Source organism: Podarcis bocagei (genome assembly GCF_964188305.1).
Source record: "Podarcis bocagei genome assembly, chromosome: 2".
Taxonomy (NCBI): domain Eukaryota; kingdom Metazoa; phylum Chordata; class Lepidosauria; order Squamata; family Lacertidae; genus Podarcis; species Podarcis bocagei.
The window spans coordinates 48826356-48853702 of NC_138126.1; the positions used below are offsets into that span (position 1 = coordinate 48826356).

Consider the following 27347-nt stretch of genomic DNA (forward strand, 5'->3'; position numbering starts at 1 on the left):
AATTCATTTTCTATTTTTTTCCCTCATCCAGATATGGGCAGGGAGTGGGTGGGTGGAAGTGCTGCAGTAGAGTTAGAGAGCACATGCTCTACACGCAGAAGATTACAGGTTAAAAAGAGTAAGTACCGTAACTGGTGGTGGGAAAGACCTCTGCCTAAAACTCTGGAGAGCCATTGCTAGTCAGATTAAGCAGAAATAGGCTTGGTGAACAAGTATCCTGATGTGGTGGAAGGCAACTTCCCAATGTCTTGATGGGGTACATAAATTTGACACAAGCTCTGTTGTCAGACTTCCAGTCCAATAGGTTAGGCACACAAGCGATCATCACTGGGAGGAAAAGGGAGATGGAGAGATCAGTTGGGAAAGGTCTGAATGGAATTTTGGTATTTTAAAACTTGCGTTTCAACTCAGTCTTGGCCAGGCGGATTATTCCTAGCTTATGTTATTGTATATAGGGAAGGTTTTTTTGCATCTACGTAGCTAACTGCGACAACTGTCTACTCTGCCGTACATTCAGATGTGTGTATGTATGTATGTGTATACACACACACACACACACACACACACACACACACACACAGGATTTCATTACATCAGTGGAGTACATTGAATGTATTTGTATTGGGCATGACTGACTGTTGCATCTCAAATGGTGATGCTCAACACAGCTTTACTTAAATTAGATCTTTTAAAATTTCAGTACTTCCTCTTTCCTCTTGAATGATCAGTTCAGATGTCCAGGTTAAAATTTCTACTGCAGAATCTTGTGATCCTTGGAATAATTTCCTTTGTTCTTATATCCTGGGGGACAAGTGAGTTAGGAATACAGAGGGAATTGACTGGAAGTTTGTCTTTTCACCTTCAGATATTCCTGTACTTCCCAGTTTTCCTTGCATGAAAAGGAGACTTTTGTTTCTAGCCAGTGGGGATATTTCTGCAGCGGTGGGACAGGAATTATATATATATATATATGTAAATTTGAAGACACAAAGCACACAGTTGCAGTGTGTGTTTCTTTTTGATCCTTTGCATTCCTTCCCCTGAAATCTCTTCCAACTTCTTAGTATGGTATAAGTATTAAGAAAACTAATGATGGAATTTGCATTCAGTGCCCCCCTCCCGCTCCTGAAATGTGCATACTTCATTTTCTCCCATTCCTGAGGAATCTATTGAAACCATCTGTTGGCCCATCTCCAGGTGCTTGCTAAGGTTTTAGAGACGGAGGCTGCATGCCACACTTCCTGTGCTCCTCTAACCTATGTTTATACCTAAGTGGATAGTAAGCAGAACTGTCAATATTGAAATTATTTATCATTTCTCTGCAAAGACTGCTAGGAGAAAAATGTTTTGAGCTGCATTCCTTTACACTCTTACTTGGGAGTAACTACACTGAGGTTGATGAGCCTTGCATAAGTTGCATTGTTAACAACTTGCTTGGAACAATGGAGATGGTTTCTATACCTTATATCTAAATTACCACTGGTACAAAATAGTAAACCTTGTTTTTCTTGGGATAGTGTAGAAAAGAGCCTCTCATTTCATTTCTGATTTCAATCATGCAAGTCCTGGTTTTTTCCTGCTCTCCCCCCTTCCCCCCCACAAACTATACTCCTGCAATCAAGACAGTACAACTTTTATGGTATGCATATTAGCTTGGATATACGCTCAGAAGACTTCTACCATCACTTTGCTTGCTTTTGTTGAAAGTGACATATCAGCTTGGACGTCTCCTAGCAAGCAACTTGCATAACAATAAAAATGTGGCAGGCCAAGCCTGTTCAGAACGTCTCTACTTGCAAAAGGCTTGAAAAACAAGTATAGTGTTGTCATTTTGGCAAGTGGAGCTCTGCTAATTTCCAAGCTTAATGGAAGGCTTCAGATGGCACATGCTGTGTAGGCTAAGCTAGGGGTTGCCACTCTTTTCGGGCCCATGGGCACTCTTGCAAACTGGAGAAGCTATCATGAACGCACACACACACACACACACACCCCACCACCACAACAACATGCATGGCAACCACAAATACATGCATGCACACCCGCTTCCCCCCATGCAATCAGTTAGGCTTTTGTTTTTCCCCCAGGGTTTTGTTTTCCCCACCCCTGCCTGCTGAAATTAGGTTTGAAGCAAGCTTAAGTGTGGGCTGGCGAGGAGCATTTTTGCTGCCAGGGAGGTCATAACTGGAGAGAGATCCCTCTGTAGCTGTGTCCCCCTGAAATTACCCTCTGTGCTGCAGCTGGGCTTGCATAAAGCTGTTTATTGGATACAATAGAATTTGCTATTGGTGACCCTTGGGCTTAACCTTCTGTTGCAGGTGGTACCTTGTGCTTTTTAAAATCATGCTGTCCTTAGATAAGCCACTGTGAGGCAGAACCTGCCAACAGTGTGATTAAGAGAGGGTTGTTAATGACTGGCTAATTATGAGCTGTTGCTTCCCCAGTTACTCTTCTACAAAGATGTGTTTGTATTTAATCTAGCACAAAAGGCTCAGCAATAAGCAACAAGGAAGTTTAAAAAACCTTAAATACTGAAAGTGCAATTTTTTTAAAAAAATGTTTTGCTTATTTTACAGTGCAGATTAAATAAAATAAATATTGAATTCCTCAACATGCATTTATCAAGGAATTCAAGCCCTGCTTGCTACAGCATGTTGGAGACTCATTCGTGCTGTCACACAACTGCTAGGTCAGTTCAATTGCTTTAGTATCATGTTTACCACTTCTCTAAGCAGTTCTGGCTGTGTTTCAAATACAGCAGCCATGTGCATGGGGCATACTGAATTGTTATTAGGGCAAGCAACAATACCACTCAAGAAGTGCAAGGACTGTCCCTAGGTTTCCATAAAAGGTGGAACAATGGGATTGGAAACACACTTTGCCTTGTTGCTTTGATAGAGTATACCATCCAGTTATCACGGGAACAGTCCTGTCCCATATTTTAGCAATATGACTGTAAAACATAACTTTTACCAGGGATCTCTTAAAAAATACGCACACATCTATTTCTCTACGAAAATGAGACTTTTCATAGTTCATATTTGGTCCTTTCCCATATTTCTTTCCTTAGACACCCAATATCTCACTATATGCTCTGTTTGGTCTTAAATCACAGAGGAATCTAAATGGGCCACACCTGTCTCTTTGTATCAGCAGGGTTTTAGTGTTCCGTTCTTTTTTGGAACCCAACACCTGCTAACTAGCTGAAGCACAGTAGGAGTAATTGCTGCTCTTTTATTCTGATGCAGTCTGCCTGGGTAAGGATTCCAAAAACCTTTACAATGTACCTTTTTCTATGCATAGCTCAATAAAGAGTGGCTCTGACAACTTACACCAACAGGTATGCTCAAAAATTAGAAATGTTTACACACAATGAGCAGACCTAGATCCAGTTGCCTGAACTTTCCACCTCCTTTTGTGTACGTTTTTAGAAGTCTAAAACACTGCATTTAAACTGAAAATGGACTCTTTTCTTAGTGCAGTGCATCAATTTATCTCAGGCTTCCTCAACCTCGGCCCTCCAGATGTTTTGAGACTACAATTCCCATCATTCCTGACCACTGGTCCTGCTAGCTAGGGATCATGGGAGTTGTTGGCCCAAAACATCTGGAGGGCCAAGGTTGAGGAAGTCTGGTTTATCTCCTTGGAAAACAGTACCTTTTGCACAGGAAGAGGCCACTGAAAAGAAGCAAAACAAATATTTTCCTGTTACTTAAAATATATAGGTTGGGATCCAAAGAGCTACCTTGGGCAGATCCAAGGCTTGACCTCTAGGATTTGTAAGTTTGAGCAGCAGTCGTCTCGTGGACTGCTTTTGAAAGTGTTCTCCATTTCCAAAATGGTATGCTTTGTAGCAGTGCTTTTTTCTAGAAAAAGAGGTTCCGGAACTCCCCATGAATGCCTCCCTCTTTCTCTTAGAAGAGAGGTGCTGGAACTGAGTTTTGGTGAGTTACCTCTGAAAAAAGCCTTGCTATGTGTCATGGTAGACTGTTGCTTGAGGAACATGTACTCACAGCCCCTGTGGATACATATAACTTGTGTAATTATTTCATTGCCAGACAATGTACGTGCATTACATACGTAAGGCACAATCCAGCCAGAGTTAATCATTTGTAAATTTGTTGGGTTTTTTTTAGAAGATATTTATTAAAATTTTCAAGATATTACAAAATGAAAAAAGAAAAAAGAAAGAAAAATACAAAATAAAAAACAGTTAAAAACAACTCAATCTTTCCATTACTTATTTTTCATTAGCTTGTTTCCCGGACCTCCTCACGCCTCCCTTTTTTGTATTCCAATTCAATTTGTTAGTTCAGCAAATCCTTCCCCTCTTTATTTATCCTAGTCTTTAATCTTAAAATATTGTAACATTAAATTTTTACCTATTAGTAATCCATTTTTCATATTCCCTTATAGTATTACAGCTAAAAACCACTTAATTTCTATCCAACATCATTCTAACATTCATTGATTTTACAATATTTCTGTAAATAATCTTTAAACTTTTTCCAATCTTCTTCCACCGACTCTTCTCCCTGGTTTCGGATTCTGCCAGTCATTTCCGCCAATTCCATATGGTCCATCCCCTTCATCCGCCATTCTTCCAGGGTGGGTAAATCTTGTGTCTTCCAGTACTTTGCAATAAGTATTCTTGCTGCTGTTGTGGCGTACATAAAGGAAGTTCTATCCTTCTTTGACACCAATTGGCCGACTATGCCCAGGAGAAAGGCTTCTGGTTTCTTCAGGAAGGTATATTTAAATACCTTTTTCATTTCATTATATATCATCTCCCAGAAAGCCTTAATCCTTGGGCACGTCCACCAAAGGTATTTTTCGCTCTATAACACGCACCCGACCATAACACGCACATAGTTTTTAGAGGAGGAAAATCCGTAGGCATGCCACCTGTAGGCATTCCCTCCATAACACGCACAGACATTTCCCCTTACTTTCTAGGAGGAAAAAAGTGAGTGTTATGGTGCAAAAAATACGGTACCTTCAATTTCTTTACATTTCCAACATTTATTATCGGGCAAATGATAGATCTTTGCAAGCTTGACTGGTGTCATGTACCACCTGTATATCATTTTCATAATATTCTCTCTTAAGGCATTACATTCCGTAAATTTCATACCTGTGGTCCATAACTGTTCCCAGTCAGCCATCATTATGTTATGTCCAACATCTTGTGCCCATTTAATCATAACAGATTTCACCGTTTCATCCTGAGTATTCCATTTCAACAGCAAGTTATACATCTTTGACAAAATCTTAGTTTTGGGTTCTAGCAGTTCTGTTTCAAATTTTGATTTTTCCACCTGGAAGCCAATTTTCTTGTCCAAATTGTATGCCTCCATTATCTGATAATAATGAAGCCAGTCTCGCACTTTATGTTTTAGTTTCTCAAAACTCTGCATCATTTGTAAATTTGTTGAGTTTAATGGGTGAAGCATTCCCATACTGAAATAAAACCAATGGGCTTGATTATGCTTATACTTTTTAGTTAGAAGACTTCTTAACAAATGCATTTTTTTCAGTTTTAAAAAAAGTTGGAAGTTGGAAGGAAAGGGACTAAAAGACAAAAGATGCAATGTGTTTAGAGAAAAGAATTATTTGGCATTCAGTTATAAACTTAATCTTCTCAGTCACAATTTTGCCTAATGATCCTGCCAAATTATTTGAAAACATTTCTGTTGCCCAATTCAGCGGCTCTGTTAGCACTTAACAATAGTTCTGTGTTATGTACAGGAGTCTTCCTCTTTCCTCCTTTTGGAGCAGTTATAAAGAGAATACGCATCTCCTTTTTCAACTAGCAGCTGCGTGCCGTTAGGATCAAGCCCCGGGAACTGTGGTTAGTGTTAACAACAGTGTATTAAAAACAACCCAGGATCACTAACCATGGCCAGTTACCTGAAAATGAAAGCAAATGCTTCTGATCTCCTCCTTATAACCATGCTGACGAAGGAGAAGGCCCTTAAAATAAAAAGCAGGGGACTGAAGGGTGGGGTGTTGCAATGATACTCAAATTTTCTATTTCCCTTGCTGAAATACCCCTTGCTCATGGGGGTTGGGCTTTGATTACATACATTTGGTGTTGGGACACAGAAAATGTTTGAGGATGCTGCTGACGTGCCACCTGCCTTTAGTCTCGCAATGGAATGGGTTGAAAGTTGGACACAATGTTTTGCAGTGGTTCTGCTCTTACCTGCAGGGCCGGGTCTAGAGAGTAAATACTTCAGCTCCCTGGCTGTTATGCTGTAGGATGCTGCAAGGCTCTATCTTGTCTCCAGTGCTGTTCAACATAGGTACAAAACTGTCAGGAATAGTCATCAAGAGCAGGGGTCAGCAACCTTTTTCAGCCATGGGCCGGTCCACCATGCCTCAGACCATGTGGTGGGCCAGACTATTTATTTATTTATTTATTTATTTATTTGGGGGGGGGGGGATGAACGAATTCCTATGCCCCACAAATAACCCAGAGATGGATTTTAAATAAAAGCACACATTCTACTCATGTAAAAACACGCTGATTCCTGGACCGTCCACGGGCCGGATTGAGAAGGCGATTGGGCCACATACGGCCTCCGGGCCTTAGGTTGCCTACCCCTGATCAAGAGGTTTGGAGCCCAACTTTATTCCTCTCTTACATCTAAATCAAGTGTGACTCTGCAATTCCTTAATTGTTGACTGGGTGCTGTCCAGTAAGCGGAGGCAAAATCCTGATAAGACAGATGCCTTGTCAGTGGGTGGTGGCTCCTGACTCTTGGAATTAGGTGGTCTTTATGGGGTTGTCACCACCCAAAGGAAAAGGTGCATAGTGTGAGGTATGCCTTGATCCACTATTGATGCTGGAGGTCTAGGTGGCCAACACACTAGTTATTAACACGTTTTATCATCTATCTACCTGCTCACTCAGATCTTCCAGTGAGGCTCTTCTGCTTGAGTCCAGCTTGTGACAGTCAGGAGGATTTTCTGTCCTGTTACTTCTAAAAGCTCCCCTATTGGCTATATGAGATAAGGTAAATCTCTACTGCTCTTGGTTCTTGACACTTGCTTAAAAGTTTACTTTTTCTCCTGGACCTTTGTTGGTGATTAATACCAGTGTGTGGAGTTTATCCTGACTGCTGCATTTATTCTATTCTGAAAGTTTTATTGAACTACATTGTGACTTCTATGAATGCCAATATAAATTATTTTACATGGATAAACAAATGCTCCTTATTTACCTCGCTTAACTATTAAGCTCATTGCTCTGAGTTCTTGTGATTGGAGAGGAGGGGGCAGGCGGGAGAAATCCCTGTAATCTCCAAGAGAATTTGGAAGGAGGACTCAAATGTGTAGCGTCTGGCATTGTGAAAGAAAAGGAAGTATCTAGTGACTAGATCAGGTCGCCAGGAAGATTACTCCCTGGAAGGTTGTTTTGTGCTCTCAGGAAGTCAAAACATTAACTGTGTTAACATGAGAACAAAGGGTTTTTTCCACTCCAAATGAAGAAATTAATAGATATAACAGACAAAATAATGTATTAGCAGAAAAGGACAAATTGTTCAAGGGTAATGCCCTAACACCTATAATATTTATCACTATTTTTTTCTTAAATTCAGAAGAAACTGAAATAGCTGGTTTTTGACAACAGTATGCTTTGTGGGTAGGAGGAAGAGGTGAGATGTATTGTCTGTATTGCAGCCTTGCCCAACCTATGCTGCCTGGGGCTGATGGTGGCTCTTTTCAAACTCTAAAGCGTGCAGAGGCTACCAGGTGGGCGAAGGATGCTGTACTGAGCAGTAATTGTGACTTCAGCTCTCATGAGTTAGTGTACTGTAGTACTGGGTGCTGTTTGAGTGTTGTTGTTGTTTAGTCGTTTAGTCTTGTCTGACTCTGCGTGACCTCATGGACCAGAGCACACCATGGGGCTTTCACTGCCTCCCACAGTTTGGTCAAACTCATGTTAGTAGCTTCAAGAACACTGTCCAACCATCTCGTCCTCTGTCATCCCCTTCTCCTTGTGCCCTCAATCTTTCCCAACATCAGGGTCTTTTCCAGGGAGTCTTCTCTTCTCGTGAGGTAGCCCAAGTATTGGAGCCTCAGCTTCAGGATCTGTCCTTCCAGTGAGCACTCAGGGCTGATTTCCTTGAGAATGGATAGGTTTGATCTTCTTGCAGTCCATGGGACTCTCAAGAGTCTCCTCCAGCACCATAATTCAAAAGCACCAATTCTTCGGCGATCAGCCTTCTTTATGGTCCAGCTCTCACTTCCATATATCACTACTGGGAAAACCATAGCTTTAACTATACAAACCTTTGTCAGCAAGGTGGTCTCTCTGCTTTTTAAGATGCTGTTTGAGTAGCAGATGTCAAAACCTTACACAGCTATGAAGCAACCTTGTGTCAACCACTTCTCAGTCTACTCTGCCTCACGGGGGGGGGGGATCAGCCCTGTGGTTCCTTTAAGACTTAAAATCATTTATTATGGCATAAGCTTTCATGAAGTTGGGTCTGCTTCATTGGATCCATGAAGTGATTGTTGTGAGGATAAAATGGCAGAAAACCCATATAGTCTGGATTGAATTCAAAGTTTCCATGCCATTCGCAGAAAAGGAGACTTTTAATGAGCGGGGCAAAAAAACTTTGGATTCAATAAACTGCCTGAGCTATTTGGAGGAAGACTGAAGTAGAATGTGGTGTCAAAGGAGGTATTCTTTTTCATGATCCAGGTGTTCCATTCTTACAGAATCTACAATTTACACAGGATTTTCATTTGCAAAAAACCAAATTCCTTTGTTGCTTAATTCTTGAGTTAATTATACTGTGCAAATGTGCACCTCTTTTCCATTACTTTGAGATGTCATTTTTGAATGCCCCCTCTTCACTTGGAAAGTAGTAGTAGATTGTGAACCTGCTCTCTCATGTCTGTGCCAGCTTTCTACTTGTAGGGCACAGTAAAATAAGCCACCATCGCCCCTGACTTGCAGTTGGAAGTGCTGCATCCCATACTATCACTTCAGGGCTCAAGCACTAAATTCTCACCTTGTTCATATGTATACTAAATTGATAATTACAGGCATTTTTCTCTTTGTGCGTGTGGGGATAATAGCCTTTATTTAATAATTTAAAAATAATCTTTAAAAGTCTGTGTGACCAGAAAATGTGTGTCTTGCACAACGAGTATCATAGGCCTGCTGCAGAAGAGTGGGTAAAACCTGTTTCGCGGACATGCATGCCCTTTATTTGATAGTTGCAACATTAAGTGATTGATTACTTCTGATTTAATAAGAAATAGAGTATCACAGATAAAACTTCAATATCTTTCCATATAATAAAAATGTACGAGTGTCATTGCATGCAGCCCACATTGTAGTGCCACATCACAACCCCAGTTTTACATGAAGTCAGGGTGGGGTAGACGCTACAACAGGAAAAGTGATAGTTTAAAACAATGGCAGAAGTTTGAGTAAAGTGAGGGTGGTGATACACTGAGAGGAAGAAAGTGGCTACAACTTAGTTGAAGTGTGTGTGTGTGTGTGTGTGTGTGTGTGTGTGTGTGTGTGTGTTAGGAGGTTAGTCTGGCATTCCTTTTTTTAAGGCACTACTCTAGCCAAAATACAGCATTTAACATTAATATATATAAACATTTCTATCAAATATTTCAGCAACCTGAGCTATCTTCACAGAGTTTGACAGTTTGAATAATAAAGCCTTCAGTTTATTAAATAGCGCTTGCAAGTAATATTGATTATTTCTTTCTTTGTGTTCAAACTCAAAACCAATTGTTTCCTTCAGTTTGCCTTGTGGGAGCATGAAATTAGAAACATATGCATGCTAATTAACAACATATGAAGGATAAATTGTGATTGCTGTCTTGGTCTGGTGCACCGGCTATGCTTTGCGGGGTAGTGATTTCCTACCTCCAAGACCCAGTCTATAATTAGTGCAGGCACAGATCTATGTGTTTAATAAGGATGTTAAAACTGATGGCATGTCTTTGTGCCTGTCTCTCCACATTATTTAACTTTTGTGACTTTACATGGGATGGATTTGTAATATTGGAATGGGTCTAGAGTTTACACCTTTTCTTTTTGAAGAGTCTGTTTGATGTAACTTGAGATCCATCTTGTATAGTCGAAATACGCTTCATTGTGATAAATCTCAATCTCTTGTTGAGTTTTCTTTGGATGGTTGTTTGTTGTTGGACTATTGTTCTTTCATTGTTGCTCTAATCTGAAAAAGAAATCACACACACACACACACACACACACACACACACATATTATGGGAAGTATAACATCTGAAGTGTAGAACTGCAGCTTTGGGCTCCCTTAGAGACATGGGATACTATTTGTGGCAAATCTGAAAGTACAAAATAACAGAGATATTTTCTGATATTGGGCCTTAGGAAAACATTGATCACATAAACTAATCAGTTCTTTTTCTTGATTGATAAAGGGTAGGAACTATTAGTAATTCACTGACTCAATACATATTGGTTAGAAAGGGGACCTGAATTAAGCTGCTATAAGATAAATTCCCTCCTGAAATGAAAGAATATGAGAAGCCATAAGAAACACCTTTTATTGAAAAAATGCTGTATAATTTCATTTGGCATTCAAATCGAGAGGCTGGAATGTGAATAATTCCTTAGGCTCTAGCCAACTTAACTCCTTTCCCATGTTTCTCACTTTGTTTCTGAGTCAGTAGCTGCTCTAGAGAGTAAGTTCAGTGAACAAAGTCAGGGATTTCCTGTTGTGGGCCCTGAAATGGTTTATGCTTAAGGATCTTTGCCTTTCTCAGGTGACTGAAACTTGGTTTTGTGCATGATTCACTGGCTTAGCGGTTAGCAAGTCTAGATAAATTATTAATACGGATCCAGAACCTCTTAAATTTAATGGGAACTTTGCTTTAGATCTCTGATTCCAGAAGCTCTTACTTGGCAAGGAATGCAAAACCATTATTTTTTACTTTGGACACTTATAAGTAATCGTGGGTTACAAGTCATGTCCATTGGTAATAAATGTACCACCACCACCTCCTCCTCCTCCTCCTCCTCCTTCTCTGGCGATCACTCGTAGCCTAGTAAGACTGTCTTCCATAAACACTTTTAACAATGAGTCCATAAGTGACTGTGGAGGCCAATTCTGGACTCACACGTCCTTCCACAGTGGGGACATTGGTTTCCAGGTGGGAGTTGATCACGGTGTGGATTTGCCAAGAGTGCCTTCCTCTTAGCACATTTCCCCCTTGTGTCCTGAGTTCGAATGTCTTCAAAGCCCATGACACCTTAGGTAAAGGCTGTTCTCCAACTAGGAGCGCTCACAGGCCAGTGTTTCCCAGTTGTCTACATTTTTAAAGATTTGTCTTGAGACAGTCTTTAAACCTCTTTTGTTGATCACCAGCATTACCCTTTCCATTTTTAAGTTCAGAATAGAGTAGTTGTTTTGGAAGACGATCATCAGGCATCCGCACAACATGACCAGTCCAACAAAGTTAATGTTGAAGAATCATTGCTTCAACACTGATGATCTTGGCTTCTTCCAGTAAACTGATATTAGTTCACCTGACTTCCCAAGTGATGTGTAAAAATTTTCGGAGACACCGTTGATGGAATATTTCGAGGAGTTGGAGATGGCGTTTATAAGTGGTCCATGTTTCACAAGCATATAGTAAGGTTGGTAGTACAATTGCTTTGTAAACAAGCATTATGGTTTCCATGCGAATGTCCTGGTCCTCAAACACTCTGCACGTCAATCGGGAGAAAGCCGCACTTGCAGAGCTCAGGCAATGCTGGATTTCGGCATCAATGTTGGCCCTTGTGGAAAGATAACTGCCTAGGTAGGAGAAGTGATCAACATTTTCCAACATTACACCATTGAGTTGGATTTGTGGCGCTGCAGAGGGGTTATTTTGTACATGTTGGTGCAGCACTTTGGTTTTTTGGATGTTGAGTGATAGGCCAAGCTTTTCGTAAGCTTCTGCAAAGATATTTAGGATGGTTTGGAGGTCATCCTCTGAGCGTGCGCACACTACGTTATCATCAGCATACTGAAGCTCTATGACGGAAGTTACGGTAACCTTACTCTTTGCTTTCAGACTGCTCAGATTGAAGAGCTTTCCATCTGTTTGATTTCTACTCCGGTGGGGAGTTCCCTTCGACAAAGTGTAGGATCATGGTAATGAAAATACTGAATAGAGTTGGGGCAATAACACAACCCTGTTTAACACCTGATCCCACTGTGAAAGGTTCACTTTGAGAGCCATTGTTATCTGCGATTGTTGCTGTCATATTATCATGGAGGAGCCGAATGTTTCCGAATTTATGGTTTAGTGAACTATGGCTAGTTTACAACCATACATGCATATACTGAAGAGATATAAGACCTGGTTAATATTATTATTGCTCTTAATATTTCTCAGATGACTTGTTTGAAAAAAATCAAGGAGACTTCCAGGAAACAATTAAAAAAGCAACAATGTATTCATTTAATACAAAAAACCCTATTGTTTTGTGCCCCATAAAAATGGACAGAGTCAATTTAGCTGTGTTACAGAAAGGTACACTCTCTTGATGGTTTTTTTTCTTGTTGAATTTGATATTTGGCAAAATTATACAACTCTTTGTGGCTTCAAGGTAAGGTACAATTTGTACCATAGGTTCTGCTGCCTGATTTCAATCATTTGTGCTTTGAATCTGCATGGATTGGACTTCATGAAATTGACCTCTTTCTGTGTACCAGTTACTGATTATATCCGTTTATTAGCCTTTACAAGTAATTTCTTCACACTGTTTACATAACACTATCATTTATCATTCTACGTTCTAGACTGTCAAGTGCATTGTTGTTTGCAAGCTTTTGTAGCTAGTATTTCAACTTCTGTTAAGCTAGCATACTCCTAAAACTCAGAGGATTGTTTCCCACTCAATGAAACTTGGGGTCAATTCATTTTTGTGTGTGTGTTACCTCTCAGTTCTGGTGTGTAGACCAAAGGATTTTTATAGCAAAAGCCCCAGGCAAGAGAGACTTGCTTTTCAGCAATAATCGGAACAAATTAAAAGCTGCCCATAAGTTCAACTAATGTTAGTGGCTAATTGACAGGCTGTGCAGTCCCGAGGCAATACATTTACATTTATAGTTAAAGTAAGATATACCTGAAACAAGTCTTAATTGCGAGCTAATTAAATAGTGTAGCTGCGTGGTAGTTTGAATTTCAAGCCCATGTGTCTGTAGGTGTTTTATTAAACTCATATGCTTGGGGAACAAAGTAGTATGCTTTCAAGTTCAAAGCTTATAAAGGAAATGACCATAACAGATAGGCACTTATTAGTTTAGCCATTGGCCAATTTAAGGTCCTTATTCATTAGTTAGGCCTCTGGCTGTGTTGCAGAGGCTTGGGGCCAAATAGTATATACCTGGCACTTTCATCCTGTATACCAAAAAAATAATAACTAAAATAGCAACATTTCAAGTAGGCCTCATTTGCAAATAAATTGCAGTTGTTGTTCTTAGGACTTCTGGCAGCAGGTCCTGTTCGAATGAATCACAACAATACTTCACTTATGCTTTCATGTTGGAATACTTTTGAAAATGTATTTATTTTCTTTCTTTTATCTTCCACCTTTCTTCCATCAGCTCAACAAAGTTATGAAAAGGGTTGAGATAGAATTCTGTGCTTACAATTTGGGAATAATAGCTAACTAAAGTAGTTGAAGTCATTCAGAAGAGAGTTGGGACAAATGGTATAGCATGCATTTATAAAGTTCTCAGTATATTGCAAAACACTAGCCATTAAAGTAGTATAAAGAGGCATTCATATCCAGATTGAAAACATAGTGTAAACCAGTGTTTCCCAACCACTGTTCCGCGGCACACTAGTGTGCCGCGAGATGTTGCCTGGTGTGCCGCGAGATGTTGCCTGGAGGGAGGCGGGCGAGTCGGGCGGCGAGAGGCGGGGCGGCGGCGGCGAGGAGAGGCCGCCCAGCGCGGGGCTCTCGCCGTCTGCCTGCCTGGCTGCCTGCGAGCTCGGCGGGCAGCGCCTCCGTCCGCAGCGCCCGCCTCGCGGCCCTCATTCCCTGCCCCTGCCAAAGCTCACCCAGCCAAGCCGCGCTCTTCTTCCTGCCTCGCTTTGCTGCCTCCTCCCCCCCACCCCCAAAGCTTGGAGGTTCCCCGGCAAGGGGGAGGGAAAAAATAGAAACTTACACTTTCGTGCGTCCCTCCCGGCGTGACGCTGCGCACTGACGTCACGGGGCTGTAATGGTGGTGTGCCTCGAGATTTTTTTCATCAAACAAGTGTGCCTTTGCCCAAAAAAGGTTGGGAAACACTGGTGTAAACAAACTCAGCTCTGAATAGTCATTCATGATTTTGGGCCAGTCACTGTCTCTCAGCCTAACCAACCCTCAGGGTTTTTGCGAGCATAAAATCAGAAAGGGGAGGACCATAGACACCAGCTTGAACTTCTTGTAGTGATTGTGGGATATAACTGTAACCAATAAATATTTTCAAAACATTTAATTTTGATAAGCTGCTTTTTAGGGCTAGGACCTAACAAAAAACATGACTGCTCCCAAACAACCCTGGGAACTGCAGTTTGTTAAGATTTCTTAAAATTGTAGCTCTGTGGGGGCAAACTACACTTCCCAGGACTATTTGCAGGAAGCCAGGTGCTTTCAGTGCTTGGTGTATGCACAAGCTTTTCTGCTAGGCTTTTGATTTATTTTAATTACTACCTGCTCTATTTTGTGCACTTGGTGTTTAAATGTTCTCTTTTGTCATCCTTTGGTATTTTAAAGTTCTGAAACGCCTGGGGCAGGAAGTTAAAGGCAGAAAAACAATACATAAACCAACAGAAGTGAAATGGATAGCACAGTGCTACCTAAGTATGGTGGTAGCACATTTTGAAAGGTCAGTTCTTCTGACTCTGCTTGGCTTGGTGTATAGCTGTTGTGGTTTTAAAACACACACACACACATACCCTGCTCATCCCAATGCATTAAAGAAGCCTCGCTGCACCATTCAGAGACCAATAATTCTCTTCAGGGTGCCTCCTGAAGCCGCCCAGAGTGGCTGGGGAGACTCAGCCAGATGGGCGGGGTATAAATAATAAATTATTATTATTATTATTATTATTATTATTATTATTATTATTATTATTATTATTACTATTATTACACTTCTTCACCCTGCTGTCTGGCGGGGCCAGACCCTGACAAGAGCCATGTGCTGAGGCAGTTATGAATGCAGAATACTTTAACCTGAGGAGGCTGACAAAGAGGATCTTTGATAAGCTGCACATGTTGACTCAATGCTGCATTGTCATGTATAGAGGGGATTGTGAGAATGGGCATTGCTCTTGACACCAAATAGTATTCAGTGTTGCAATATAGCTCACCTTCTTCTTTCTCCTTTTTCAACAGTGTGTGTTCCTACTAACTAGGCCCTGGATTTATCATCAGGGGATTGATGCAGATTGTATGGTGCTTTCACACAGCAACTAATCCAGTCCTGACCACTATGGCCTATGTTCTCTGTGGCAAGCACTCGTAACATAAAGTGGATGAGTTTACCATAGGCCAACAACAAACCCACTATAGTAAAAACATTTCCCCCACCCTTTTTGTGGCTGGCCTATGTTCTTGTTTAGTAGTAAATGACTGAAAAGGTTTTCATCTGCTTCTAACAAGGCATAATTTAGCGACAACAGAAGAGACTACTGGGAGGTAATTTTGCCTCCTTCCTGTTTCAGGAAACCTTTTTAAACTTGATATGCTCAAACCTAAAGATAAGATAAGCAAATGAAAAGGCAACTAGACAGGGTAGCCAGATTACAAGGTGCACTCTGAAAGCACTAAACAGTATCTGTTTTGATCCTTTAAGTAGCAGTTTACATCTCCTTAAAAGAGATTTGACTCAGATGCTAATTACAGCCGGATGCATTGTTTTCCCTTCCCTACACCTGCTTTTGACTTTTAAAGTTGGTGAGCGACAGTACAGGTTTATACATGCTTCTGATGATACAGAATCCTTTTGTTTAGTGCAGCACTGTTACCAAACATGGCCTCCTGCAAATTTGCAGGAGCGTGTCTAATCGAGACACACCATGGTTTTGCAGTTGCTTAAACCCCTATGAAGGACTTGGGGGATAGGCCATAGCTGAGTGGTGAAGTACCGGTATGTGTTTTTCACCCCATGTTCAGTCTCTTGTTATAAGGTTTTTTTAGGTAGCAAGACTGAGAGAGATTCTAGAGAGCCAGTGTACCATCAGGATAGACCAAGGGTGGAAATGCTTTTTTGCTTGCGGGCCATCACATGTAGTATAGAAATTATATGGCAGGTGGCCTAATCCCTTGCACTGGAACAACACACTTGTTGGCTGGCTGTTGATGACAGCCCTAGCAGCCCAGGATGCAAGTAGCTGGTTATACTACACTCTGCATTGGAGCCACTTGATACTACAGTGGAACCTTGGTTCTCAAATGTAATCCGTTCTGGAAGTCCGTTCGACTTCCAAAACGTTCGAAAACCAAGGCCCAGCTTCCGATTGGTGCAGGTGCCCTGGAAACAATAGCCAACAACCACAGCAGACATTTGGGTTCCAAAAAATGTTCGAAAACCAGAATATTTATTTCCGGGTTTTCGGTGTTCAGAAGCCCAAATGTTCGAGTACCAAGGCATTTGTTCGAGAACCAAGGTTCCACTGTAAAACTTGTGCTTCTGTTGCTAAGACAGTAGAGACACAATTGTCCCCAAAGCAAGACCAATATTTCATACAGCTACTGAAACCCACACTGTGCCTTGCATACCTTGTTGCTCCTGCTTTATAGGAAGAGGACTGAATGGAGGCTGAGGGAGAGATATAGCGTGACTATGCAATCCTCTTGCTTGCCTATGTAGAAACCACTGACTCCTGTTTGGCTCCTGGAATGTAGTGGGTAAGAGTTCCACCCCTTGCTCTGTCCACCACTGACATATGGCTCCGGAAGATTACAGTGGCACCGCGGGTTACAGATGCTTCAGGTTACAGACTCTTCTAACCCAGAAATAGTACCTTGGGTTAAGAACTTTGCTTCAGGATGAGAACAGAAATGCAGCACTGGCAGCGGCAGCAGGAGGCCACATTAGCTAAAGTGGTGCCTCAGGTTAAGAACAGTTTCAGGTTAAGAACGGACCTCCAGAACGAATTAAGTTCTTAACCTGAGGTACCACTGTACATTTGAGTGAATGTGGCTCTCAGACTAGAAAAGTTTCTCCTTCTCTGCTTTGTAACCATACACCTATTAGCATACATCCCTTGGGAGGAACTTACAGAGGACTGCTGAATAATAAATAATAATTGTATCTCATTGGGATTCCTCTACATGTTTTGTGAGCACAATTAGTATTCATTCGTAACCTAATACTGCCAGAAGTTTGATTTCCCATGTTTTATTCATTTTATTTTATTTATGGCATTTATAGCCCACCTTTTTCTCAGAGGAGCTGGAGGTGGTGTACATGGTTCTCCCCCCCTTCATTTAACCCCCCCCCCACAACAACAACCCTGTTAGGTAGGTTAGGCGGTGACTGGCCCAAGGTCAGCCAGTGAACTTGATAGCTGAGTTGGGACTTTAGTGGGGTCTCTCAGGTCCTAGTCTGATGCTCTTAACCATTACTCACACCACATGGCTTTAGAAAATATGGAACGCTTTTAAAATTGGCATCCTGTTAAAATGGATAACAGTTTTCCTCTGAGCTGGTAAGAGTATCTGGCATCTTAAAGCAATGCTTGAACAGTAAAATCCCAACCCAGTAAATAGTCATAATTGGTCAGGTATTAGTGCTTTATAAACAGTGAATGTCTGATCAGCAGCTGATTTAAATTTTAACGTGGAATGGCTGGAAGCTGAAATGCAGGATCACTCAGAACAGTTCTCCAATACATTCCCACAGGATGAAAAGCCTCTTAAAGTGAAAAACAAACTTTTAGCCTGGAGTTCCTAACCTAAATTCACTTGTGTTGCAACTCTGTAGGAGGTAGGGAATGAATTTAATCCATTGATTGTACTGAGAGAATAGAAAACCGTGCTTGGTTTTCCTACCACAATTATAGAGGCCAAGAATAGTGCTGAGGGGTGGTTTAAAGAAGCTGCCCAGGCAGGTTTTGCAAAAGCTTTGTGAAAGAAAGGAAATAGTCAACTGTAGTTAGATAATATAGCTATTATTTTCATTATTCATTCTTGAGTATCAATTTTTAGTGGTAGTACAAGATGTTCAAAGTGTTGGAACAAGGGTAGATATTCTGTGTAGGCTGCAAATTCAGATGTCTGAAAATGCAGTTTTCTTTACTGAAGAGTCTTCAAGTGCTGATGTGCCTCATTCCCAAGTTATTCTATCACAACATTACTTTAATCTCAGTTAAGCTTGTTCTATGCAAGCATTAGTTTATTTACCTGAAGAATAAGAGTGTGTGTGTGTGTGTGTGTGTGTGTGTGTGTGTAGAGCTAATTTTTCACATGTTCTTGATTCTATGTGTGCAACCTAAATGCATTAAATAGCTATCACAGTTGTATGGATTTCATACTTTTACTTGGTTTCTTCCTGACTTCTGATCTGGACAGGTACTCCTAACAAAAGATCACTTGAAGCACAATGCTTTCCAATGGAGGCAGTTAACGTTCAGCTAAAGTCATCAGAGATAGAAGAGCCAAATGAATTCATGTGTGAGCTGAGTCCAAGTTATCTTCAAATTCAAAGTAATTAGTGTACAACAAACTTTTCTTTTGTTTCTCTGTAGGCTTTATCGCCAATTGGAAAGAATCCCGGGTTACTTAATATCACCTTTAAGTATGACAGTAAGTTCTCCTTCCTGTTTCCTCTGGAAACACGTTTACTCATTTCATTTGTTAATGTATTAAATGAGTTTTTAACACCATGTATTGAAGTAATCTATTTTTTAAAAAAAATCAACCGTGATAATAGAGAATTGCTGAATTAGCACATTTTATTTAGTTAATCTAATTATTTAGAGCAGAGTGGCTAATCTCCCAGACGTTGTTGAGCATCAGCCTTAGCCAGCTTTGTCAATGATCTCATCATGGGAGTTATATTCCTGCAACATTTGGAGGGCCAGAGGTTAATGCACCCAATGTAGGCCTGTTATAGGTAACAACATAAAAAACTCTGTATGCATAATATCAAAGCAGTGTACAAACACAATTTGTAACAACAAAGACGATTAAAATGATAAATCAATAAAAAGCAACCTCACCAGAACAAATAAACAGAACAGTAAAATTCAGAGAGCTCTGGTAACTGAGGGATGCCTGTTTGAATAAGAATTGTCTTAAGTTGCTCATCTAGAATGGAAAGAAGCCTGCTGGATCTCACTAGGGATGCTGCTCTAACTGCAGCAGCACACTTGTTCACAGAGAAGAGAATTAAAGGGCTTTAAGCTACTTACATGCTATGGCATGCTTATGCAAATAAGGCAGATGATACTGGTTTTTACTGGATCTTTGGTTGGGCTTTGGAAGAAAGGAAGTCCAATGCCATTCTTGCATACTCTCACTACTGTAGTTGCTGCATACAGGGTATTTCATAACGACTACAGCCTTCATCACCATGAGGAAATAACAAAGACTAGAGAGCCAGGCTACGATCCACCCACGTTTAACCCCATAAAAGTGAATAATTTACAATGTTAATTCTTGCTGAATTGTCTTTCCTTGTTAACATTGGACCCTATCTCATAGTACATAAAATTTTGTCATTAATGGTTTATTTCTAATATGGACCATGGATACCTTTTTTCCGCCTTTCCCTAGTCAGTATTCTTAAAAGCTATTTTCTGTCAAGTACAAAAGATTTATTTACCTGAAATCTGTTCTTTGTTCTTCTGAAAAAAAATCAAAAGTAATGGAATAAGATTGTCATTTTTGAGCATAAAGCCTTAGCAACAGGAATCCAAAAATGGAAAGCTAGCTTTTAATTTGATCCAGATGTTGCAGGAAGCTCTTGCTCAAAACTTCCTATTAAAAGACAGGTTTCTATTTTTGCTAATAGGAAGCTCTTGCTGTCCTTCATTTGAATTGTGCAGCAGAATAGCTTTCACTAATTTATAGTTATATCATGGTGGTGATCTCAGAGCAGTCTAGAGAACAGAATTATGAGGCTTGATAGATAGCAGGAACATCTTCTGCAGAACTCTTTAAAAAAAGTGTATTGGCTAAACTCGTGAATGTGTCTTTGCGTAAGGCCTGGATTAAATGTATTTCACTCAATTGTTCTTTCTTTAGACTGTACTCCTTATTTGAGCTCACTGGGAAAGCATGTAATTGGTGATGTACAGAACATCACTATTAGCCAGTATGCATGCTCTGATCAAGTTGCCGTGACAATACTGTGGACAGCAAATCCCATTGGTGAGTAGAATAAAAATGAAATTGTGCTCATGTGCCCTTTGTAGTAGCAATTAGTTGATGACTTCTGTTCATGGACACTCCAAGTAGAATTGCTATTGTCACCATCCGGGTCTTCTCAAATCTCCTGAAATTAATCCCCCTAAAATTTGGGCTAGAAACTTGAGAAAATTTGTTAGGAAAAGAGCTGCAGGCTGTCCAAATAAGCTAAACTAAGCACTCTAGCGTGAAGGACACTTATTTGCAATGTTTCAAATGGTACTCTCGCCATTTTTTTAAAAAATGGCAAGTTCTGTACAATTGCTAAATCTTTAAGAAGTCCTTTGAAAATCAGTTTCAGCCTAGATTAGGTTTGAATGGTTGGGAGCATGTTTAACCCTCTCCCATTAAAATCACTGGTTCTTAAAGGTGCACAATTTGATTCACCCCCCTCTAGGTTAGATTGTTTGTGCCTCTCCTGCTTTCCATTTACAATTGTGATTTGAGACATGCTTAATTGGAAATAGATTTTAGTGAATTCTTGTACCTTCCAAGAATAAAGTAAGAAAAGTATAAACAGCATTTATAAACAAAATTCAATGCAGGGATACACCTTACAGAACAATTGTGTCTTTCAGTGTGTGTTTAAATCTGTTAGCCTTTCAAAAGGGCTGAGGTCATAAACTGATTATAGAAATGTACTTTGCTGAAGAATTAGTAAATATATTTTGTGGAAATAGAAAAATGTCTAAAGCTTGATAACATGCAGCTTACCGCTGATGAATTTTGAATTGAAAACAATGAGCAGATAGAGAGAAGGAATGTGAAAGTAATACTCAATGCTTCGAAGAGTGCAGAGTTACTGAATTGGTAATCTGCAGCTGCAGGTTTGGCTGCATCCAATCTCCACGGGATACAAAGCTTGGTGCTTTCTCTTGTAATGATCAGAGGTTAATCCTTCTGAAAGCATCAAGAGAGAACTGTAGTTGAAGGATCTCAGGTAACAGGGAGCCCGTTAACTCTTCTCTTTCATGGTCTATATGTTAGCACAAACACTGCTTTTGTTCCTCTAAATATTAAGAACACAGTGGGTGGCTCATTTGTATTTCCCATTGCAAGATCATTTAGAGCTCTGAAATAAGGTGTGTGTGTGTGTGTGTGTGTGTGTGTGTGTGTGTGTGTGTGTAGTTTCGAAACCTGCATTCAAACGCAACAAATATCCAGAGTTGAACTATGGTAATCCAGTTTTGGTTTACGTACTTTTGGACTATGGGAGCGTCCCCCAGACTTTATAAACACACACAGTTATCAAGCGCTGTGCTTAGATTCTTTTTTCACCTCAGCCTCTTACTCAGAATCTGTTTTGTTCATGAATGGTATAAGCACTGTAGATTGCAAACTTAGCCTTTCTTCTGAAGTGTGTGTGATTTACAAGATTCTTTGTAGGCCAGTTATGCAAAGCACCTTGTCTTAAAAACAAAAAGAAAAAACCCACCCTTTGTTTCTGAGCCTTGTAACCATTTTTAACATGATCCTCATCCAAACCAAATTTCATCTGACGTTTTCAGAACTGTAGCCACTTTGAACACTTCTGAAATTCAGTAGGTGTTTTGGACTTTCTTCCTATCTCCAAGCTTGGGGCCTGGGGCTCTTTCAAGTTGAATTGTACTTTGGAGGCACTGTTTGCTGTTCATGAGAGGTGCTCTCAAGTGTGGGAAAATGATTGCTTGTACATAAGAGCATGAGCAGAGTTCTTATTATTGCAGAGTGATTTTACAGCACGAGATATTGCTAAGAGCATGATGAGCACGTGAACACCTCATGCTAGACTAAATGATTGGCTCACGTAGCATAGGACTCTCTTTGTTTGCGGGCAAGGGCAAGGTTGCATTCCTTTTGATTGTTACTTTGTTGAGTACGAGACACAACAAGCGCTGTGCTGGAGGAGAGAGGATGAATTATTTTCACTGGACACAATAAATATTGCACGGCTAAAGCCAAAGCTTTTTCTTCAAGTCATCTTGGTGTGAGACTGATTATTTCGGATGTCGAGCAGCTTCTCGACACTCAAGTGCTCCTCAGCACATGCTCAGGGACACAGGCCTGGCATCCAAATGCCTTGGCTGCGTGCCAAGGTCAGACAACTTTTGTGGCTGCCTGCCTCTGAGCAGGATGTAAGCGCAGCTTGTGCTCATCATCTAGCAAATTTTTAAAAGCATGATAGAGAGCCTACATGTGCTATTATGTGCTACACATGCTACATTAAAAAAGAAAAATGTGGTTATTTGCAGGTTGGCACCAGGCATTTTAATATCACAGAGCCTCTTCCAGCATTAGCTCAGCGCTGTGGGAACCACTGTAGTGTGGCTTTTTCATATGATGCACCATTAATAGTACAAAGTTTTTTTGGAGGGGAAGGTCACATGGAAGGAACCAGCTGATGAATAATATATCCATCATATATAAAACACACATACACATCCAGCCTTTAAATATGTATTTGATTTTTGTTTAAATGTATGCAGGTATTGAATTTCTGAAGGGTTTTCGAGTAATACTTGAAGAGTTAAAATCAGAGGGAAGACAATGTCAACAGTTGGTCTTAAAAGACCCAAAGCAGCTGAATTCAAGTTATAAATGGACTGTAAGTAGTGTATTTTAAGGAAATAGTATTTTTTTAGAAAGTGTTGAATAATTTGGGTAAAAAATCCAGAACTATTATTTTATGAGAAGCCTATTTGAAGTTAGTGGAGCTTCTGGTACACGTGACCTTGATTTTTAGAACACATTTCCCCTGTTTTATCAGAGCACAGCATACTACTCTTCTTTGAAAATTCCCCTGCTTACCTCTTTGCAGCAAGGAAATAGTTCTATGAAGTGCCAGAAGGAAAGTGTATGACTACTTTGCGGGGGGAGGGGTTGCTTGTGATCAGAATATTATGGGACAAGCCAAGAGACTTCTAGCTTGTGTTTATACCAAGAACCAGCACTTTATGAGAGAGAGAGAGGCTTTTACAAACTCCTGACTCCCACCAGCCCTAGTTTCTGCAAAATCATGAACCCACCTTAAGAGAGTTGTTAATTAAGTCATTCACAAAAGTAAGGGGTCTAGTCCCCTTTTGGTTCCCATGTGCTTCAAGCACTGAAAAAAGATGGCAAATAAACATACTTGCACTCAAGTTGACCATGCAGCAAGCTTTAAAATACGTTACTGACTGCCTTTAACTTCTGTCTTCTCTTTCTCTCCCCCCCCTCCCCCAACCATTTGCAGGGAGTGGAGTCTCAGTCTTTTCTCAATCTGAAATTTGAAACTGACTACTTTGTGAAGGTTGTCCCTTTCCCATCCATTAAGAACGAAAGCAACTACCACCCATTTTTCTTCAGAACTCGGCGTAAGTGCATTGGCAATTGCGGCTTTCTGCTTTTAAAGGTACCTGTGTCTTGCATCTTAAGGAAAGCAGGTAGCAACTTGAAACACCGAAGTTTCCACTTCCAGCTAAAATCTACTTCACATAAATTTGGAGGCCTTGGAGAGAAAGATGGGAATGGGAATCAGAGTCAACAATACAGGAAGTGTTAAGAAATGTTTTGATACATTAATAACAAGTTCATTTAATGGCATTCAGATTGCTCTGTCCCTCCCCCCATCTCCCCATGATTGGTTTTAGGAAGGTAAAATAGCATCATAAGGTTGTGCCTCTGCTTGTCACCTATCAGGATAAGATTCAAATGACAATTGCAGCCATCCTATGAGTAACCTGATTGTCTGAATCCATTTTTTCAAAGCTTCATGCTATAATTGCTTGATGCTACAATTAAGCAATTGTTAAGAGACCCTGGGGTTCTCTTTTTCCTCTTCTTCACTTAGTGAGGGTCACATGACTTGCTGGTGTAAAGGAGGTCCTGCTTTTTATATGATGCCCAGCAAATTTATGGGAAACTGCTATATTTGTGTAAGCTATTTGTTGGAATCCTTGACCTGCCTTATTCCAAGGACTCTAGGCAGGTAACAGATAAATGATTCTTTGACATTCTGAAGCCTGTGATATAATATATGATATAACCCAACCTGGACTCATCAAGGATGAAAGGAAGGGTGTATACTTGTTTGTAAAACCTGAGTTTTAAAGAATCCATTATTGTTTTTTCCCCTTGCTAGCCTGTGAACTGCTACTGCAGCCAGAAAACTTAGCCTGCAAACCTTGTAAGTGGAAATATTTGCTCAGCATTCCTTAAATGAAGATTGTATAATTAATAGTTTTTCCTAAAATAGTAATTAATGTTTAAATATCTCTTCCTTGATAGTCTGGAAGCCAAGGAATCTGAACGTTACCCAGCAAGGCTTTAATATGCATGTGTCTTTTGACCATGCACCGCATAATTTTGGATTCAGATATTATTATCTGCACTACAAACTTAAAAACGAAGGACACTTCAAACAGAAGACTTGCAAACAGGTTGGCTGAGCATGATTTATAACATGGTTCACAATGCTCTGTACATGAAACTGTTAAGCATAAAATTCCTGTAGGGACAAGTTTTTGAAAGAGATTCTTTGGACAGTTTCCTTTTTGAGCAAAACAAATAAAAATCTTCCGTACTGGTTGATAGGGATAAATATGTCACATGGTTTCTATATTTGTTCTAGCATTCCAACAGACCAGACAAAATTTTACTGCATGAAACAGGTTCCAATGTGCTGGGGCTCATCTATGTTAAAATGTATCGCACAAGTTGATTGGTTGTAGTTTAGTGGTGCCCAATGCTTTTTAGCAAATAAATTTGACTAACTGATAGTTAAGTGTTAACAGCTCTGTGCTGGCGGACCTAATTTCCAGCAGATTTAGGGCACAGTTCCTAACACAGTCATACCTTGGAAGTCGAACAGAATCCGTTCCGGAAGTCCATTCGACTTCTAAAACGTTCGGAAACCAAAGTGAATGGCTACAGGAATCTCCTGCAGCCAATTGGAGGCCATGGAAGCCTTGTCGGATGTTCGGCTTCCAAAAATAGTTCACAAACTGGAACAGTCACTTCTGGGTTTGCAGTGTTTGGGAGCCAAAACGTTTGAGAACTAAGCTGTTTGAAAACCAAGGTATGACTGTATAGGAGTTAACATTGGCTGTAGAGCAGTAGGATTCAGCAGAAGCTCCACTATGCTGATGAAATGAAAAACATGCTGCATCTCAACAGGCACACAGAATCTATGCACCCAACACACTGGTGGAGTGGATGAACGAGGGCAGAGTTATGGGCACCCATTTCAATGGCAAAACAGCTTGCCAGTCCTAGATCTGGTGCCATACTTCTCCCTAAATGTACTGGCCTGTGTGAATTGGCTCCCTCTGTTTGTGGACATCATTTGGCAGCAGCATAGCCTCTGATTAGGGAAGAGTGGTAGAATTTCCAGGAACTGTTCATGCATCTGTCATTTCGCCCCTTTGTTTTCCAAATTGCATGTTTCCTTCTAGACTGTGTTCTGGATATAGCAGACCTGCTGCCAGTGTATCTCTTGAGTGTGATGTAATATGAGTGCGGGGTTGCTGTCCTCATCAGTGTACTTAAAGTGAACTTTAAGGTTCACTGATTATTACAGCTGAGTGAAGAATATGCTACGTTGCTCACAGGAATTTCATTTTTGAATTCAATGGTTTTTTCAATAGATTTCACTGGGTGCCTGACTTATCCATTGAAATCAATGGGATTTGAAAGTGCTCAATATTGCCTGGATCATGCCCACTGCGCAAAACTTGGATCTCTTTCAATCATTCTGTGCCACAATAATGGGATCTTAGCAGTTATTTCTATTCACATTGGATTGATCCACATAGAATAGGATAATACAGTGTTTAGACTTTAGTACTGCAGCATGTAAAGTACTTGATAGCACAGACATACACCACAGTGTTTTGATCATATATCAGTATAAATGCATGCTGTCTTTTTGAGAGTGGAAGTTGGGTTTAAATTTTACAAGTGCTCCTGCATTTTGGGGGTGGGGGTAGGGAGTTTTGTTTTGGGTTTTTTTTTGCAACCTGGGAACAGTAAGTAATGTATCTGGGCTAAGGGTCGTTTAAAGTTTTACATATTTCTATTGAATTCTAATGTAAGGTTTCCACCAAAGGCCACAAGAACTGCAATTCTAATTTCCTTGGGTTAAATACTGGTTGCTTTCAATCATATGTATTTGTCTTTGGAATCTGCTCCCTTGGGCAGTCTGATACACTTGGCTCTGAACCAGCTGAGCCAGTCTGTGAGTGCGGCAGAGTTCTCATTTGACTCTGGGAAGGAACACAGCCCTGTGTTCACTGTTGGATTTTAGGTCATGGGCTCTGAAGTCTTAATGTGAGACATTAAGTGGTTGGGAAAACCCAGCCAGATGGGTGGGGTAAAAATAATAAATATTCATTCATTCATTCATTCATTTGATCAATGACTCCAACGTCTTTGGGCTTAATAACATTGTTCTGTGTTTGCCTTTATTTGTACTGGGTGAATTTCAGATGCAGCATGAATTTCCAAATTGACTACTTTTTAATGGGAGTGCACCTTCTGCTTAGCATTCAAATGCATACAAATGACTTACAAGAAAACAATTTATTTCATTTCTCCATAGGAAAAAAATACAGATGTCACAAGCTGTATTCTTCAGAATGTCTCACCAGGAGATTATATAATAGAGGTAATGCAATTATTTGTAGTCTGAGAAGTTGGGGCTCACAGAAATTGTTCTTCTTAAAAATTAAAGGTGTCAGCATTTTGCATCTACTTTGAAGCTGGGAATGTACTTAGACAATGCTATATCATTACATTACTGCCATGGTGAAAAGATTGCTTATTTGCAAATAAAAAATAGGGGTGGTAGCTTGAAATCAAGCTATCTTTGTAACTCTTGATCCAAAGAAGAGTTTTAAACCTTGATTCTTATCTTATTAACACTAGCGTTATTTGCGGGTTGGAGAGACTCTTCAACATGTTTGACGTTTTT

General features: G+C 40.3%; 1 protein-coding gene across 1 annotated transcript in view; it reads left to right on the plus strand.

Moving 5' to 3' along the window:
- The window catches only part of IL17RD (interleukin 17 receptor D), a 57647-nt gene that overhangs the window by 18955 nt on the left and 11345 nt on the right, over nucleotides 1-27347 (plus strand). Inside the window, exons 2-8 of the mRNA XM_081184094.1 lie at nucleotides 18757-18814; nucleotides 20258-20383; nucleotides 22885-23003; nucleotides 23631-23751; nucleotides 24519-24563; nucleotides 24665-24816; nucleotides 26976-27041. Of these exons, the coding sequence (XP_081040220.1) occupies nucleotides 18757-18814; nucleotides 20258-20383; nucleotides 22885-23003; nucleotides 23631-23751; nucleotides 24519-24563; nucleotides 24665-24816; nucleotides 26976-27041 (687 nt within the window). The remainder of the gene's footprint in view (nucleotides 1-18756; nucleotides 18815-20257; nucleotides 20384-22884; nucleotides 23004-23630; nucleotides 23752-24518; nucleotides 24564-24664; nucleotides 24817-26975; nucleotides 27042-27347) is intronic.